Raw genomic sequence first — 17,562 nt, 5'->3', positions numbered from 1 at the left:
TAACTGTTGACGGGATGACATAACATGTTGTGACTAAATTTTAGTCTTTTGTCTCCTCACCCGTTCTTTGTGAGGATGTTGTGAGTAAATAAGACCCAAAACAGAAAGTACTTTCTCTGTTACTTACAGTCCTCCTAAACTTTAAATGATCATCTGTTTTGTGGTCTTTGGAAATATGTGTTTAAAACTTACATACCTATATGTTCAACAGCCTAGGTTTGATGATTCTTTATACTATAAAATGAAAAGTCAGACATAATCATCACATGTGGTAATGAGTTTCATAAGACATTTCATTCAAGTGTATCATGTCCTTTGACCATTTGTTATCCTAGATCTCACCCACCCTTCCACCTTTAGAAGTCCATGCTTACAGCCACAGGATCTTGAGAGTCACTGTTCTAAAGGCTTTTCAGCTAGACTAATCCTCTCCAGATCTCTGTTTCCTTTATGGAGATGAAAAGTCACTAAGAGGGTTCAATAATATCTCAAAATAATACTCCAACAATATCTATTATATTAAAAGAGTTGGTGGGATTGTTTTATTATCATGTGTGCATAAAAGTATACTTCATTCATACTTAGAATTTCAGAGTTTATGTTTTATTTTTTATCTTTCGAGACAGGGCTTCCCTGTGTAGCCCTAGCTGTCCTGGAACTCACAGTATATTTGCCTGCCTCTGCTTCTTAGGGATTGCACCTCTACTGCCTGGCTTGAGGTTTTAAACAAATGGCTTTTTATGTATTCTCTTTAGAAAGAAACAGTTGAGCTAAGTCCTACTGGAAGACCAAAACGGCGAAGTAGAAAGTCAATAAATTACAACGAACTAGATCAGTTTCCTAGTGAATTAGAAAAACTAATAAGTCAAATGCAGCCAGAAGTAAACAGAGAGAGGTAAGAGTTTAAAGGTACCTTTAGATATTTAAATAGTGTTTTTACATTTGTCATACTTAATATAGTTACTATGTCTGCTTTTGTAGGACTGTTGTGGAAGGTAATATCCCTATAGAATCTGAAGTTAATCTGAAGCTGCAGAATATAATGATGATCCTTCGAAAGTGCTGTAATCATCCATATATGATTGAATACCCTATAGACCCTGTCACACAAGAGTTTAAGGTAAAGGATTAGCTAGTAATTGGTTTTGTTTTCTGTGGATTTTTAGTATTGAGGCAAAATCTTTTTTTTTTTTTTTTAATAGGTTAAACACTAAGCCATTTCATTCATTTACTTATTTTTTGCTCTTTTGAGATAGGGTCTCCCTATGTATTCGGGAACTTAATCTACACTACGCTGGTCTAAAATTCACAGAAATTTGCTTGTTTTTGCCCCCGATTGCTGAGATTCAAAGCACGTGCTACTCCTCCTGGTTCATGTTTCGTTTTTTTAGTTATATGTGTATCTGCATGTGTGTTTGTGCATGTGTGAGTGCCATAAGAGACCAGCATCTCTGGAACGGGGATTTCCAGGTGGTTCTGAATAACCTGACAGATGCTAGGAACAGAATACTGGCCCTCTACTAGAGTAGCAAATAATTGAATCACTCAGTGACCTATCTCTCTAGCTCCAAAATATACCTTACTATCATTTATTACTAGTTGTGTGTGTGTGTAGTGTGTAGTGTATATGGAACAGCGTGCATGTGGAAAGTCAGGACAGCTCTGTGTAGTTCTCTTCCATCTTTGGAATCACATGTGGATTCCAGTGATCAAATAACAGATCATCAAGCTAAAAGTGCATTTACTAAATCTTTAGCCTTAATCTTTATGTTGTTTACAAGTTTATATGTTTTCTTTAATTTTTATTAAGCGTTCTGATGGTAATTTTTGTACATATTTTGCTAAGTTGTACACAACAAACCTTAACACACATACATGTATGAGCTGTTTTCTTATGCAAAACTTTTCTAGTTTTGTTTATGGTTTTAATTTGGGGGGGTGATTGCTGCAGGGAGGGCTGCTTTGGAACTCACTATGCAGACCAGGGTGGCCTTTGATCCTGAGTGTTGGAATTAAAGGTGTCTCTCACCATACCTCTGGCAAAAGTAGAATCTTTTTGTTTTTGTTTTGTTTTGTTTGTATTTTTGATGTTGTTTTCACGTCAGGATTTCTCTGTAGCCCTGGGTGTCCTCAATCTGGCTCTGGATCAGGCTGGCCTCTAACACATAAGAGTTCTGCCTGTCTCTCACTACCAAGTGCTAGAATTAAAAGCATGTGCCATCACCACTTTGGCCTATTTTTATTTTATGTGTCTGTGTGTTTGCCTTCACGTGTGTATATGGATCATGCTTGTTTAGGTCAAAAGAAGTGTTCTGATCTTGGTACCTGGAGTTATGACTTGTGAGCTGCCATGTGGGTGCTGGGACATAATTCTGCCTGTTCTGCAGGAACAGCAAGAATTCTCAACCAGTGAGCCATCTCTTCAGCCTCCAATGTTAAGTTTTTTAGCACAGCCTGGCCACAACCATTTTATATAAGTGAAACTGGCCTTGGACTTCAGAACCTCCTGCTTCTGCTATCTCTGCTTAGATTGCAGACATGTGCTCCCACACCTGGCTATATCAAATTTTTAAGAGAGTTGTAGGAACCCATGGCTCACAGCCAATCAATGGACTGCATATAGCGTCCCCAGTGGAGGAGCTAGAGAAAGGATCCACAGAGCTGAAGATGTTTGCAGCCCTATAGGAGGAACAATAATATGTACCAACCAGTACCCCAGAGCTCCCAGGGACTAAACCAACCAAAGAGTACACATGGAGGGACCCATGGCTCCAGCTACATATGTAGCAGAGGATGGCCTTTTCAGACATCAATGAGAGGAGAGGCCATTGGTCCTGTGAAGGCTTATTCCCCAGTGTAGGGGAATGCCAGGTTAGGAAAATGAGAGGGGAGGGGGAGTAATGAGTAAGCAGGGGGAGGGAGAATAGGATAGGGGGTTTTCAGAGGGGTAATGAGGAAAGGGGATAACATTTGAAATATGTTGGAGAGGCCATTGGTCCTGTGAAGGCTTATTCCCCAGTGTAGGGGAATGCCAGGTTAGGAAAATGAGAGGGGAGGGGGAGAAAATGAGTAAGCAGGGGGAGGGAGGATAGGATAGGGGGTTTTCAGAGGGGTAATGAGGAAAGGGGATAACATTTGAAATATAAATAAAGTAAATATCTAATTAAAAAACAAGACAGTTGTAAGAAATGTAAATTATATTTCAGTTTTTAGTTCATAGTTATACTTAATTATTTTTTTTTACTTGAAAAGTAATTTTATCAATTAAAAAAGATTGAGTAATGACTTGTCATCAAATTGAACTGTTAAAGGTTAGGTGTGGTAACACATGCCTTTTATACCAGCACTCTTATTGGGAAATAGAGGCAGGCAGATCTCAGATAAAAACCAGGAAAAAAAGGGCTATTAAAGTGTTATGTGATTAGAAATTATGTTAACAGCTTTTTTCCTTTTTCTTGTCTACTTTTAAGATTGATGAAGAATTGGTAACAAATTCTGGGAAGTTCTTAATTTTGGATCGAATGCTTCCGGAACTTAAAAAAAGAGGTCACAAGGTGGTACTAGAATTTTAGCCATTGGTTTCTCTTTTCTTTTCTTTTTCTTTTCTTTTCTTTGCTTTGCTTTTCTTTTCTTTTCTATCTTTTCTTTTCTTTTCAATTGGATATTGTCTTCAATTACATTGCCAATGGTAAAACCTTTCCCAATTTCCCCCTCCCCAAAGATCCCCAACCTTTCCACCCAACCCGCTCCCACCCCCCACCCCCACCCCCACCCCGATTTCCCTTTGTTGGGGCATCTATTGAGCCTTTACCTGACCAAGGACCACTCCTCCCACTGATGCCCAACAAGGCATTCTTCTGCCACATTTTTTGGCTGGAACCATGTGTATCCCTTGGTTAATGGATGGTTTAGTCCCTGGGGCGTCTGGGTGGCCGAAATCTTTGTTCTTCCCATGGGGCTGTAAACTCCTTCAGCTCCTCCAGATCACCCTCCAGCTCCTCCACTAGGGACCCCACGCCCAGCCCAGTGGTTGGCTGCTAGCATCTGCCTCTGTATTTGTAAGGCTCTGGCAAACAGTCACCAAATCCCGACACTACTATGGACAACAAGAACTATATACCAAAAGGAGCATGCCATGGTTGTCTCTGGAGGGGCCCTGCCAGCCATTTTCTTTTGCATCAGTATAGTTATTAACATAGATGTGTTTAAACCCTAGGTTCTGGTGTTTTCACAAATGACAAGCATGTTGGACATCTTGATGGATTACTGCCATCTTAGAAACTTCAGCTTTAGTAGACTGGATGGGTCCATGTCTTATTCAGAAAGAGAAAAAAATGTAAGACCTCACATGAATTTCTTTTTTTGTGACTTCTATCTTTGTCTTTGAAATAATATGACCAAAAACTTTGTAGTAGGATTAACGATGAGCATTTTTGATTGAGTACTAATAGATCTTAGTTTTGAGTCTCAAACCTATGTATGCACATGCAACCTTCTGGTACAGTTTTAGATGTGAAAGTATCCCACTTACTACACCACTGTTGTAAGAATAATTGGACAATAGGGGATTTTGTTCTTTTTATCCTAGTTTTCAACTTTTCATCATGAAAATTTTAAGCATATGGCAATTAGAAGAGTTTCCTAGTTGGCTGGTATTCCAACCAGAACCTGCTAATTAACATCTCATTGTTTCTTTTTATCTCACGTGTGATGCAGCAATAGGCCATTGCATCTACTTGACATTCCATCGTTTTATATATATTTGTTAAGATTTATGTTTATATTATGTGCATCAGTGTTTACCTGTATGTATGTATTTTGTACCACATGGATGAATACCTGACACTTAGGCAGGCTAGAAGAGGGTATACAGTCTGTAGGAACTGAATCCCAGACACTGAGAGCAATAAGCACTCATCACCACACTATCCGCAGGTTTATTTTTTAAGCATTTCCTTATTTGTGTGTTTTTATGTATGTAGATATACATGGTCTGCAACGGAAATCACAGGACAACTGGGTGGAGTTATTCTCCTTCCATCATGTGGGTTACAGGGATTGAACTCAGGTTGTCAGAGACATAGAGCTATTTTTATGGGTAATGTTTTGGTGTTGTCAGACGGGTTTGCATTATATCACCCTGGGTAGCTTTGAACGAGAATTATAATCCTTGTGTTAGGATTGTAAGTGTGAACCACCACACACAACTGTTCTCTGGAAGCATTTAGATTATATATTCATCATTGACTTTTGGATAAGAATTACTATAGAGCAAATACAATATGTATTATTGTTTTTGACAAGCATGTGCAAAATTTGTTACAACTACTGAGATCAAAATCACAACCTGCTCAGAAAGTATGTGCTTCTTCCTAGTTAAGCAGTGCATCTGTGTGGGTGTGTCTGTCGTCTGTCTGTCTGTCGGTTGGCTTTGTATGTGTTTGTTGTGTGGCTGTGTATACGTGCATGTACCAAGGTTAAGGAAGGCATTTAATGTCGTCTTCCTTTGTTCTCCACCATGTCTTAGAGACAGGGTGTGTCACTGAACCTAGAACTCGGGTTCTAGGCTGGCTGTTTAGTGAGCTGGGGGGGGGGGGGTGGTCAGCTTCTCTGCCATTTCCCATTTCTCCCGCCAACTCAGCCTTGGTGACAGCTCTGCATTGGTGACAGGGCCGCCACTTAGTCTTTTCATGGGTGCCAGGGATCTGTGAGTCTCTTGCTTGTATGCAGGCGCTGTACTGATGGAGCTCTCTGTTAAAGTAGTTTTGTCTGGTTTTTGATACTGGATATGATACATACCTTTAGCAAACTAAAAATATCTTGCCCAATCTAAATGTTTGAAAAGCAATGCTTATATAAGCAGAGGTTTTATTAGCTAATATAATTGTTTCCTAGCTCTGTTAGAAAAGACTTTAACAGTGATATTTAAAAATAATGCCCTCCACCCATGTTTAAAGTTTTTTTTAATTTCTTTATGTTTATGTTTCTTTTGCATTTAGATATACAGTTTCAACACGGATCCAGATGTTTTTCTCTTCTTAGTGAGTACACGAGCTGGTGGCTTAGGCATTAATTTGACAGCAGCAGATACAGTGATCATTTATGACAGTGATTGGGTAAGAAGTCCAGGAAAATGTTGACTCTATTTCTGTTCTGAAAACATTATCCTTTATTTTATACATATTGATGTTTTATTTATCTGTTTTGAAAAGTGCCTGTTTATAGGTAGGAATTTGTCAAGTTTTCTGTGGATAAGAACTTTAAGACATTTTTAGAGTATTTAAATGATTTTGTTTATTTAGTGGGCATGTGTGTGTGTGTGGGTGCCCTGTAGAAGTCAGAGGACAGTATGCAGGAATTGGTTCTTTCTACCATGTGGATCTGGGTAGTAAACACAAGTGCTCAAGCTTACTGGCAGGTACTTTTACCCACCCAGCCGTCTCAGCGGCCCCCGTGGGAGCATTTAAGTAGAAAACTTTATAACTGTTATGTGACTTATAATTTATATAGCTGTACTAGAAGTTAAAATGAATCTAAGAACCATTAGAAAGTTTCTCCCCAGATAATATACATGATTTTTTTAACCATTTTTTTTTTAAGTCTAACAATTCTACTAACTGTACATTTCTTTTCAACTTTCAGAATCCTCAGTCTGATCTCCAGGCCCAAGATAGATGTCATAGAATTGGTCAGACAAAACCAGTTGTTGTCTATCGCCTTGTAACAGCAAATACTGTTGACCAGAAAATTGTGGAAAGAGCAGCTGCTAAAAGAAAGTTAGAGAAGCTGATAATCCATAAAAGTAAATACATTTTTACTTGCTTCAAATAGTATATTTATTTATTATTCTTTATGAATGTGTTGCTTGCATGTATGTCTGCCTTTCATATGCAAGCCTAGTGATCAGGGAGGCCAGAAGAGGATATTGGTTCACTAGAACCTGAAGTAACTATTGTGAGCTTCCATGTGGCTGTTGGGAATTGTCTCAAGTTCCCTGTAAAAGCGTCCAGTGCTCCCAATCTGAGCCATCTCTATAGCTCTGTAATGCTTACTATGAGGTGATTTTGTGCTTCAGTTATCCATGTTATATAGCAAAGATTTCCAGTGTTGTTACATCTATCCATCTATCTTTTCATTCATTCCATTCATTCATTTTGGTTTTTTCAAGATGGATTCTCTGCTCAGCCCTGGCTGCTATCTGTCCATCTATCTAATAAATGTCTCTGCCTTCAGACACACCAGAAAAGGGCATCAGATCTCATTGCAGATGGTTGTGAGCCACTGTGTGGTTGCTGGGAATTGAACTCAGGATGTTTCGAAGAGCAATCAGTGCTCTTAACCTCTGAACCATTTCTCCAGCCCTGTCTGTCTGTCTGTCTGTCTAGCTTGAAAGACCCTCAAAGCAAGGACCCCTATGCCCTAGCTCTGGAAGTGTGACACCCCAAATCACTCAGGAGAAGTGGTCTTGATGCAAACAACAAGAGGATTTTTATTCCAAGCGCGCTGGGGCCCACGCTCATACACCATGCAGGGGTAGAGGAGAGTGGACCCCGAGTGTGGGGACAGCTTTTATAGGGTTACAACAAAGCCCGCACATCGCAAACCAATCATTCCTTAGCATTGAGAGCCCTGGGCAGTGAGAGCCTATCGATTTGTGCTCCATAGTTTCTAGGCCAATCATTTCAAATCATCTATACAGAAAGCAGGCTCAAGGAATGTGACCTTTCACCTATTTTCTAACAAAGAGCAGGGTCTGGAATTTGGGGTATTTAGGGCTTCTTAGGAGGCTGGAGTTAGGGCTCCTTTGGAGTGAGAAACTTCTGACTTCTTGGGGTCATTTGAGAGTTAGGCACTAGGGAGTTAGGCTGTAATTCTCATTCTTTCATTCTCTGTATAGCCCTGGCTGTCCTGGTACTAATTAGTAAACCAAGCTTGTTTCAAACTGTTTTTCCCTTCCTCCCAATTAAGTGCTAGGATTAAATGCATTAGCCAGCACCTCTGCTCCTTAGAACAATGTTTATCAAAAATTTTAAAACTCCATATACTAGATAATAAATTCTAATGGTGTATCATAGTATTATCAAATTCTTATGCTGTTGAATAGATTCTTGAAGGACAAAAATGAATGGGGAGCTTCATGACCCTTATTTTGTTTTACTCATTTAACAAAATTTTATTTGTAGCTCATTGGCTACTTGAGGAAAAGTTGAAATTGTTTCTCTAAGTTTAGAGAAATTAGAGGAACATGATTTTTAAAATAATGCGTAAAATCACTTTTTTCCTTTTATATATTTCTATTTATTTATTTACATTCTAGCCATTGTCCCCTATTCCTGGTTCCCCCTCCCACAGTTCCTCATTCCATTCCTCTTCCTCACCTCCGAGAAGGTTTTTCCCCTTAAACCAGGCCTCCCCCTTCCCTGGAATCTTAAGTTTCTTGCGGGTTAGGTGCATCTCCTCCCACTGAAGCCAGACCTCTGCCACATATGTGCTGGGGGCCTCAGACCAGCCTGTGTATGCTGCCGGATTGGATTGTGGCTCAGTCTGTAGGATGAGATCCAGAGCGGAGTTGCCCTTCCCTTCAGCTTCTTTTTTTTTTTTTTTTTTTTTTTTTTGGTTTTTTTTTTTTGGTTTTTTTTTTTGGTTTTTTTCGAGACAGGGTTTCTCTGTATAGCCCTGGCTGTCCTGGAACTCACTCAGTAGACCAGGCTGGCCTTGAACTCAGAAATCCCCCTGCTTCTGCCTCCCAGAGTGCTGGGATTACAGGCGTGCGCCACTACCGCCCTGCCCTTCAGCTTCTTTAATCCTTCCCTTAATTCAACAATAGTAGTCCCTGACTTCTGTCCAGTGGTTGGGTGTAATTTTATTTGTCTGTCTCAGTCAGCTGCTGGTAGGGCCTCTCAGAGGACAGATCCTGTCTGTAAGCACATAATAACATCAGTAAAAGTTTCAGGCCTTGGTACCTATGCCTCCTGTTGAGATGGATCAAAAGTTGGGCTGATCACTGGACTGACTGACTGCCTTTCCTTTGGTCTCTTCTCCATTTTCATCCCTGTGGTTCTTTTTGACAGGAAGAATTCTAGGTCAGAAATTTTGACTGGGTTAGTAACCCTGTCCCTCTACTTGAGGGCTTGTCTATCTACTGGAGGTGGAATCTTCAAGTTCCCTCTCATCATTCATTGTTGGGAATTTTGGCTAAGGTCATCTCCATTGAGTCCTGAGACCTCCTGGCCTGTAGTACTGTCTATAGGGTACTCCCACCCCACTCCCCCTGAGCCTACATGTTTCCATTCTCCTGGCCCTCTGGACTTCTCTCCTGTACCCCCTCCCCACATACCTGATCCTGTTCCCCCTTTCCCCTTCCTCTTCCACCCCTGTCCCTCCTAGCTCCCATCATCATTTTCTACCCCCTTCTAAGTGCAACTGAAGCATCCTCATTTGAGCCTTTCTGCTCGTTATACTTCTGTGGGTTATATCCTAGGTGTTCTGTACTTTTTGTCTAATGTCCACCTTATCAGTGAGTACATGCCGTGCATGCCCTTTTGGGTCTGGGTTACCTGTCTCTGGATTATATTTTCTAGTTCCACCCATTTGCCTGCAAAATTCATGATGTCCTTGTTTTTGATAACTGAATAGTATTTCATTGTGTAAATGAACCGTATTTTCTGTATTGACTCTTCTGTTGAGGGACATCATTGTGCCCTGTAAGTTTGGGTATGTTGTCTTCATTTTCACTGAATTCTATAGTCTTTCGATTTTTTTTTTTTTCTTTATTTCTTCCCAGACCAAGTTACCATTGAGCAAAGAGTAGTTCAGTTTCCTGAGTATGTGGACTTTTTGTTGTTATTGAAGTCCAGCCTTATTCTGTGGTGATGTGTTAGAATACATGGGATTATTTAAATCTTAAATCTGTTGAGTCCTGTTTTGTGTCTGATTATATTGTCAGTTTTGGAGAAGGTTCCATTAGGTGCCAAGAAGAGGGTATATTCTTTTGTTTTAAGGGCGAAATATTCTGTAGATATCTGTTAAATTCATTTGGTTCATAACATTTATTAGTTTCACTGTGCTCTGTTTATTTTCGTTTTCTATGATCTGTCCATTAATGAGAGTAGGGTGTTGGAAGTCTCCTACTATTATTGTGTGAGGTTCAATGTGTCTTTTGAGCTTTAGTAAAGTTTCTTTTACCGATGTTGGTGCCCTTGCATTTGGGCCATAGATGTTCAGAATTGAGACTTTGTCTTGGTGGATTTTTCCTTTGATTATGAAGTGTCTTCATCACACTTGATAACTTTTGGTTGAAAGTGTCTTTTATTGGATATTAGGATGGCAAGTCCTGCTTGTTTCTTGGAACCAATTGCTTGGAAGACTTATTCCCCACCTTTTACTCTGAGGTAGTGTCTATCTTTGTCATTGAGTTGTGTTTCTTGTATGCAGCAAAATGCTGGATCTTGTTTGCATATCCAGTCTGTTAACTTATTTTATTGGGGAATTAAATCTGTTGATATTGAAAGAGATTATAAAGACAGATGATTGTTAGTTCCTGTTAGTTTGTTGTAGGTGTGTATGTGATTCTCTCCTTTTGGTTTTGTTGTGAGATTAATGATTTTTTGTTTTGTTTAGGAACCCTCCTTCTGTTGGAGTTTTTTTTTGTTGTTTTTTTTTTTATAGAATTCTCTGTAGGGCTGGATTGGTAGATACTGTTTAAATTTGCTTTTGTTTTGGAATAAATTGGTCTCACCTGTGTCCCTGCTTACTTCAGACTTCCTGGGAGGCAGACAGATTGTTGGGTGTAGGAGGGTATGTGGCCCGCTGGTCTGGCCAGGGTGAAGAAGCAGACCACTTACTGATTGTTATAGTCCTTTTTAGCATGCACATACATCTTTATGGTGACTGGCTTATTATTTTTTAACTTTATAGTCATTATTTTGTGAATTAGATCTCTCCTGTCTTTACATGGGTTCGAGGCACTGAATTCAGATCATTAGCCTTTCATTGGCCCTCATATCTCATTTTGAGGGAAAAATGGGTTAAATGTGAGACACAATTAATTTGACTTGGTGGGACATTTATTTAAATTGTAGCTAAAAATTTCAGAGTAAAATGAGCTTGTCTTTCATAATTTTTTATACCAGTGATAAATAAGAAATTTAATAAAATTTTAATTTGCTTAAATATTGACGATTGTTTTAGTTTATATAAATTTTATCCATGATTATGTATTTTCAAGTTATTTCCAGTGTTTGAAGGTACTGTTTAACAAAATATTGAGGAATATAAAAAATCCAGACTTATATAGATATATGCATATACTCTAAATAGTACACAAATCTTTAAGTTTTTAATTTTAATTCTCTCATAATTGCATTCTAACTGAAGTTTCTCTGTCCTCCCTTCCCATGTCTGTTCCCCTCCCCTATCTACTCTTCTCTTTCCTTAAACAAACCCCCCTCCTAGGGATAGCAACCAAACAAAAATACATAAATCTTAAATATATAGTTTATTGATTGTGACAAATGTATAACACCAGGAAATTTCTATGTAGCCCTTCTAGTCATTCCTCATGTTTCTCTGACAGATACTGTTTTGGTTTTTGTCAAAAATTATTCTTTAACTGTTTGAAATGTTACCAGTATTATGTGTATTATGAATAAGCTAATTTGAGTCATTGTTTATATGTTGCCTCTTTTTTTAAGAGGGGCTATGTGTTTATCTGCCAGTAAATACCAAACCTTTGCCAAATGACCATACAGTTTTATACTTACAGCAAGATCCGATAGTTTTCATTTAAAAGTTAAAGGCCAATGAAATGTTACAGTGGATCACACACAAATCAGTATGTCACATTTTTTTTTTCTGATTGTAATATATTGTAGTTTTCAAAGAAGTTCTATAATAAATTTGTTGATTTCTTTTGTTTGTTTTGTTCTTCTTTACTTCCCCAGATCATTTCAAAGGTGGTCAGTCTGGGTTAAGTCAATCTAAGAATTTCTTAGATGCAAAGGAATTAATGGAGTTACTAAAATCTAGAGATTATGAAAGGTAAGATTAAAACATTGTAACATTTAATAATTCAGAGAGTGAGTGTGTGAATGCTTCTGCTACTGTACCTGTATGGAGATCAGAGGACACCTTGCAGGAGTTGGTTCTTTTTGTGTACCACGTAGGTCCTGGGGATTGAGCTCAGGTTATCAGGCTTGGTGGCAGGGACCTTTACCCACTGAGCCGTTTTGTTGGCCCAAAATTTATTTTTCATACTTTTTAGTTTTCTATTTTATGTATGTAGATGTTTTAGCAGCTTGTATTTCTCTATCATATGCATGCCTTATACCTTCAGAGGCAAGATTGGATTTCCCAGAGCTGGGGTTAAATGTTGATAGTTATGAGCTGAGCTGCATGGTGACATGAGAGAATGGAACTCAGGTCCTCTATAAGAGCAAGCAGAGTCCTATTAACCTTTAAGCTATTTTGCCTGTCTGCAAAATTACTTAATTTATAATGTAATATATAGTTCTTTGTAAATTCTCATATACTTGGATTTTTTTTTAAATAGGGAAGTAAAAGGATCCAGAGAGAAGGTCATTAGTGATGAAGATCTAGAATTGTTGTTAGATCGAAGTGATCTCATTGGTGAGTATTTGCTCTTTTTTGTAATGAAAACTTTGAAACCTATTCAGAAAGTAGTATAGTGAAGCTCTGGTATAGTCTGTTCAGCCATGATTGTTCTCACCATTTAGTGAATATTATTTTCTTACTGTTTCTCTTTTGTTGGAGACTTAAATTAAAACATCAGTTGAGACATTATAACTGAGTACTTCTCCATGGTCTTAAACTGAGCACTTAAGCTTAGTGTTACACTTTAAAATATTGGCACTAAGAATGTAATTTCTTCTATTACTTAGTTCATTCATGTTTTTGAAGATGTCTCACTTTTTTATTGCAGTTTCAAAACAGTATCCAAATTGTGTTCATTATTTATCTTAAATCACTACTCATCTTTTGTTTTTCTTTGTGGCTTCCTGGAGGACCTCAGTGATTCATCCTGCAAAATGGCCTATAACCTGAAATTACTCATTGCCTTAAAGTTTTATATCTGAGCCATGAACCATGTTTTGCCATCTTTTCAGAAAGCACACTGTATCTGAGTTTTCATTTTCATTGAGATATGATTAATCAGATTCAGGCATTTTTTCTATTAATTTCTGAGTTCTTAGAGAACTAATATATCAAAAGCCTGTTTTGACCATTCCTGTTCCCTTTCCCAACTCTTCCTAGATCAGTCAATCTTCCCTTCCTTCCCTACCTACCCTACTGTGTGTTCTTTTGTTTTAAAACCTTCAGGGATTAGTTTATGCTGCCTAAATGTTCTTGAATATGTGTTTCTTTTCTGGAACATGTTTAACTTAACTAGGAACTAGAAACAGGAAATAGATTGTTCTTAGAGAAATCTGGTTTAAGCTTTAGAAGTCTAGTTTCTTTATTTTAGGTTTGTTACCTAGTTTGAGTTTGGTTGCTTATTTGTGTTTTAGAGAATGTGGGAAATTCAATTGAAGGCATTAACAAACTTTCCCCACTACCCAGAAGGCAGGTCTTAAACACTCATCTGGGAACTTATTTCTGAACTCAGAACTAACCAAGGATAGTAGCTGTCACTTTAACAGTGTAGAAGGAAGTTCTAATTTCCATAAAATAATGACAGAAACAAGATAGAAATTTGCACTGCTTCTAAGCTGAAGTTTCATAGTGTCTTCTTTACTTTAAAAATGATGCTTTTTATTATGTTTATATGAGTGTTTTGCCTGTGTGTGTGTGTCTGTAGCAGGTGCATGCCTGGTTCCTGTGGAGGTCAGAAATGTTTGCCATGTCATGGAATGGATGCTTGTCAAATGTGGGGTTAGAACTGCAAGAGCAACACATGCTTATAACCACTAATCCATCGCCAATCATCAGTGGTCAGACTAAGCTTGATTTGCTTTAGAAAACAGTATACATAGATTTGGATCAGCAAAATAAGGCTTCATATTGTTTCCTTTGTTGATTGGAGCTGAAATAAAGGCAGTATTAAAGTGAACTCTGTAGGTGAGGGAAAGAATATCCCACGATTCTCTAGGTCTTTATAGTTTAGAGACAGGACTTGTGACATCTCAACATTGTATTAGAAATATCTTACAATATACTTTTCATTTATTATGCTTTTAAAAATGTATGTGTTCTAATATTTCTTTCTTAGATCAAATGAAGTCTACAAGACCAATTAAAGAGAAAACAGGGATATTCAAAATACTCGAAAATTCTGAAGATTCCAGTGCTGAATGTTTGTTTTAAAGCAGAACTAAATGGCTTTTAAAAACTTTTGTTTACATCTTTGTTCACCTTAATGATATATTAGTTTATAATGTAACTAGTATTATTGCATATTTGAGATGATAATTTTGTGGATTTTATTTAGTATAAAATTCCTATAAATTTAGATTTTCAGTTAGTTTTTGGGATTGGGTAGTACTTTTGAGTTTTGTTATTATGTACTTAGCCATTACCAAGTTATCAGTCTTCCTGTGGAAGTTTAGTGTCTCCCCATCCCCTTTCGCACTGTAATTCGTGGGATTTGGACTTCAGTTATGGAGTGGGCTTTTGATAGGGGGAGATTGATTGAAACTGTTCTTTCTGTTGCTGAAGTAAAGTTTTTTATTTTTGAGTCAATAAGATGACTTACCAAATAAAAGTTTATTATAATATGATCTGGTCACATTATTTTGTAAGGAAACTAGTAATTTATTTAAAATATTAAGGCTTGTTTAATACTAGGATTCAACAGTATTGTCTGAAGTGACTTCCTTGTTTTGTAAGGATGTCATATAAGTATTTTAGCAGGAAATCTCAAAATGTAAGATATTGATAAAAAAACAATTTGGGAGTAATATATTAAGTGTGATATACAAAGGAAGAATAGAAGTTGAATGGAGAATTTATAGAAGGGATGCAGGTACAAGCAGAGTTATGTGTATAAGAAACTCAGGATACAAATTAAGGGAGCATACCAGCCACAAAGGGAGCAGCAGTCTAGGCCCTGCGCAGGAGATTATATGACAGTGAAGAAGAAATCTTGAGTGTACCCTACCTAGGATAGGGGATGTGTTCGACAACCCTTTTATTTCCTTTAAAATTTTTTTTGTGTGTTTCCTGTATTGCTTGATCCCCTGGAGCTGGAGTTAAAGTGGACAATGAACTTCCTGACATTGGTGCTGGAAACAAGCACAAGTCCTTTGGAAGAGCAATAAGCACATTGACCACTGAACTGTCTTTTTAGCCCCTGAACCATGCATCTACTTACTAATGGTCCCGTGGGAAATGGTTATACTTTATGATTGAGGGTGAGTCAAGACAGGGTTTCTCTGGGTAGTCCTGGCTGTCCTGGAACTCATTCTGTAGACCAGGCTGGGTTAGAACTTTTTGAAATCTCTTTGCCTCTGCCTCCCAAGTGCTGACATTAAATGCACGTACCACTACCGCCAGGTTAATCTTGAACAAAGGCATCCTTTCCTTTCTGAGGTAACAGCCCTTGGGAGGAGGCATCTATATCTAGTGCTAGGGAATCCAGAGCTTTGTACCTGCTAGACAAGCACTTGACTGTCCTTAGACTTCTTTAGCTCATTTTGAAAGAGTGTTTTAGGTTACCCAGGTTGTCCTTTGTTAATATCTGCTTGTCTTTGTCTGAGTAGCTAGGGTCATGGTACGTGCCACACCCAGCTTGTTTTGTTTAATAGTTATTCTCTGGGGTTGATAGAAGATTTGCAAGTCAGAAAAGTGTATCACAAGAACTAATATAATTTTGTGATTGTTAACATGGGCTCTATAGTCAGTTCTGGGATCAAATTTTAATGTGATCTTTGGGAAATCAATGTGCTAGTTAGTAGCAATAGTTGCCTTACCTTCACACTCCAGAAACCATAGTCTTGGAACTGGTGTTAAGGATTAAATTATTATTCAATACAACTGCAAAATACAATTTTCTTTCACTTCAGAAGAGGGATATTATTATATCTACATCTCTTAGGATACTGCCCTTTAACATGTGAACTGGAGTCTTTTGAAGAGACTGTATGATTAAAGGTTTTCATAGTAATACTGTAATGATTGATTTTTTTTGTTGTTTTGTTGTTTTTTTTTTTTGTTGTTGTTGTTGTTTGTTTTGATTTTTGAGTAAGGGTTTCTCTGAGTAGTCCTGGCTGTCCTGGAACTCACTCTGTAGACAAGGCTGGCCTGGAACTCAGAAATCCACCTGCCTCTGCCTCCCAAGTGCTGGGATTACAGGAGTGTGCCACCACCGCCCGGCTAATGATTGATATTCTTATCAGAACCATACAGTGAGTGCAGTTAGAGGATACAAATAAGCCATGATTTTTATGGATAGTGGGTCTTACAGATAGGATTTTCTTCTGAAAACTTTGTAAAGTATTGAATACCTCTCAAGGCAGTTATAAAAATAGACTGGCTTGGGAAGCTGAAGATATGGCTCAGTGACAAAGAGCACTGGCTGTTTCATCCAGGGCATAGGGGTTGGATTCCCAGCACCTACATGGCAGCTTACAACTGTAACTCCAATTCCAAAGGATTTGATGACCTCTTGGCTTATGCAGGAACCAGGCATACCCATCACACATAGACTTAGATGTAAGCATAATACCCATACATGTAAAAGGCATAATACATTATCTGGGGCTCATCATTTATTTCCAATAATGTGAAATGGTTATAACGATCTGATGGTTGAAAACTGCTGATGTGTAGGATGTACTACCTTTGTTATTGCAAAGCTTATATTTTCTTACTGTGCTTTAATAAAGGCCTGCCCATGTTGCTGCCCACACATTCAGTTAGTGTGTATCCCACATTTTACCTTCTGCTGTGTGACTTTTTATAATTTCTGGTGAATTTTCACTCTCAACCAGCAATGCCTGTTTTTCCACAGCTTTTTCAGTTTTCTCCAACATTTCTATATTTTGGCCACTTTGATTATTATAAAGTACTTTCTCATTTAAGTTTTGCTCGTCCTGTTTTGTTTTGCATCTTCTTAGTTTTTGTTCTTTGATTTATTATGTACACAGTGTTCTGCCTGCATCAATGCCTGCACACCAGAAGAGAGCACCAGATCTCATTATAAATGGTTGTGAGCCTCCATGTGGGAATTAAAATCAGGACCTCTGGAAGAGCAGTCAGTGCTCTGAACCTCTGAGCTATCTCTCCAGCCTATTTTCTTAGTTTTTCATTTGGTCAGTCTTGCTGTTGTTTTGCCTGTATAATCTACATTAGAATCACCTTCAAGTTTTGTTGAGTATTTCTGTGAGCATATTCTATTGTTTCATATATTTATCTTACTTTGTTTACACTGTGTTAGAATATAAAAAACTGAGTTTTCAGTGTTGATTCTTTACATATTTAAAGATGGTATTTTCTCTATTCCTTTAGACATTCCATAAATTTTGTTGGCTATATTTTCACAGTTAATTATCTGTTTCCTAAATTTTACTGTTATCCCAAGGATTTCTTAGATATTTATCTTACAGG

The 17,562-nt window shown here is 37.9% G+C and overlaps 1 protein-coding gene across 1 annotated transcript in view; it reads left to right on the top strand.

Annotated features, from left to right (window-relative positions):
• The window catches only part of Hells (helicase, lymphoid specific), a 38,137-nt gene extending 23,405 nt beyond the window's left edge, over positions 1-14,732 (top strand). The window contains exons 14-22 of the mRNA XM_052186412.1: positions 756-895; positions 982-1,120; positions 3,471-3,554; positions 4,217-4,336; positions 6,000-6,116; positions 6,643-6,802; positions 11,943-12,039; positions 12,551-12,627; positions 14,228-14,732. Coding sequence (XP_052042372.1) covers positions 756-895; positions 982-1,120; positions 3,471-3,554; positions 4,217-4,336; positions 6,000-6,116; positions 6,643-6,802; positions 11,943-12,039; positions 12,551-12,627; positions 14,228-14,322 — 1,029 coding nt within the window. The 3' untranslated portion in view covers positions 14,323-14,732. The remainder of the gene's footprint in view (positions 1-755; positions 896-981; positions 1,121-3,470; positions 3,555-4,216; positions 4,337-5,999; positions 6,117-6,642; positions 6,803-11,942; positions 12,040-12,550; positions 12,628-14,227) is intronic.
• Positions 14,733-17,562: the final 2,830 nt, after the last annotated feature.

Source organism: Apodemus sylvaticus, chromosome 1 (assembly GCF_947179515.1).
Source record: "Apodemus sylvaticus chromosome 1, mApoSyl1.1, whole genome shotgun sequence".
Lineage (NCBI taxonomy): Eukaryota > Metazoa > Chordata > Mammalia > Rodentia > Muridae > Apodemus > Apodemus sylvaticus.
The sequence above is the reverse complement of the archived record's forward strand: the minus strand, read 5'-3'. Positions and strand labels throughout refer to the sequence as shown.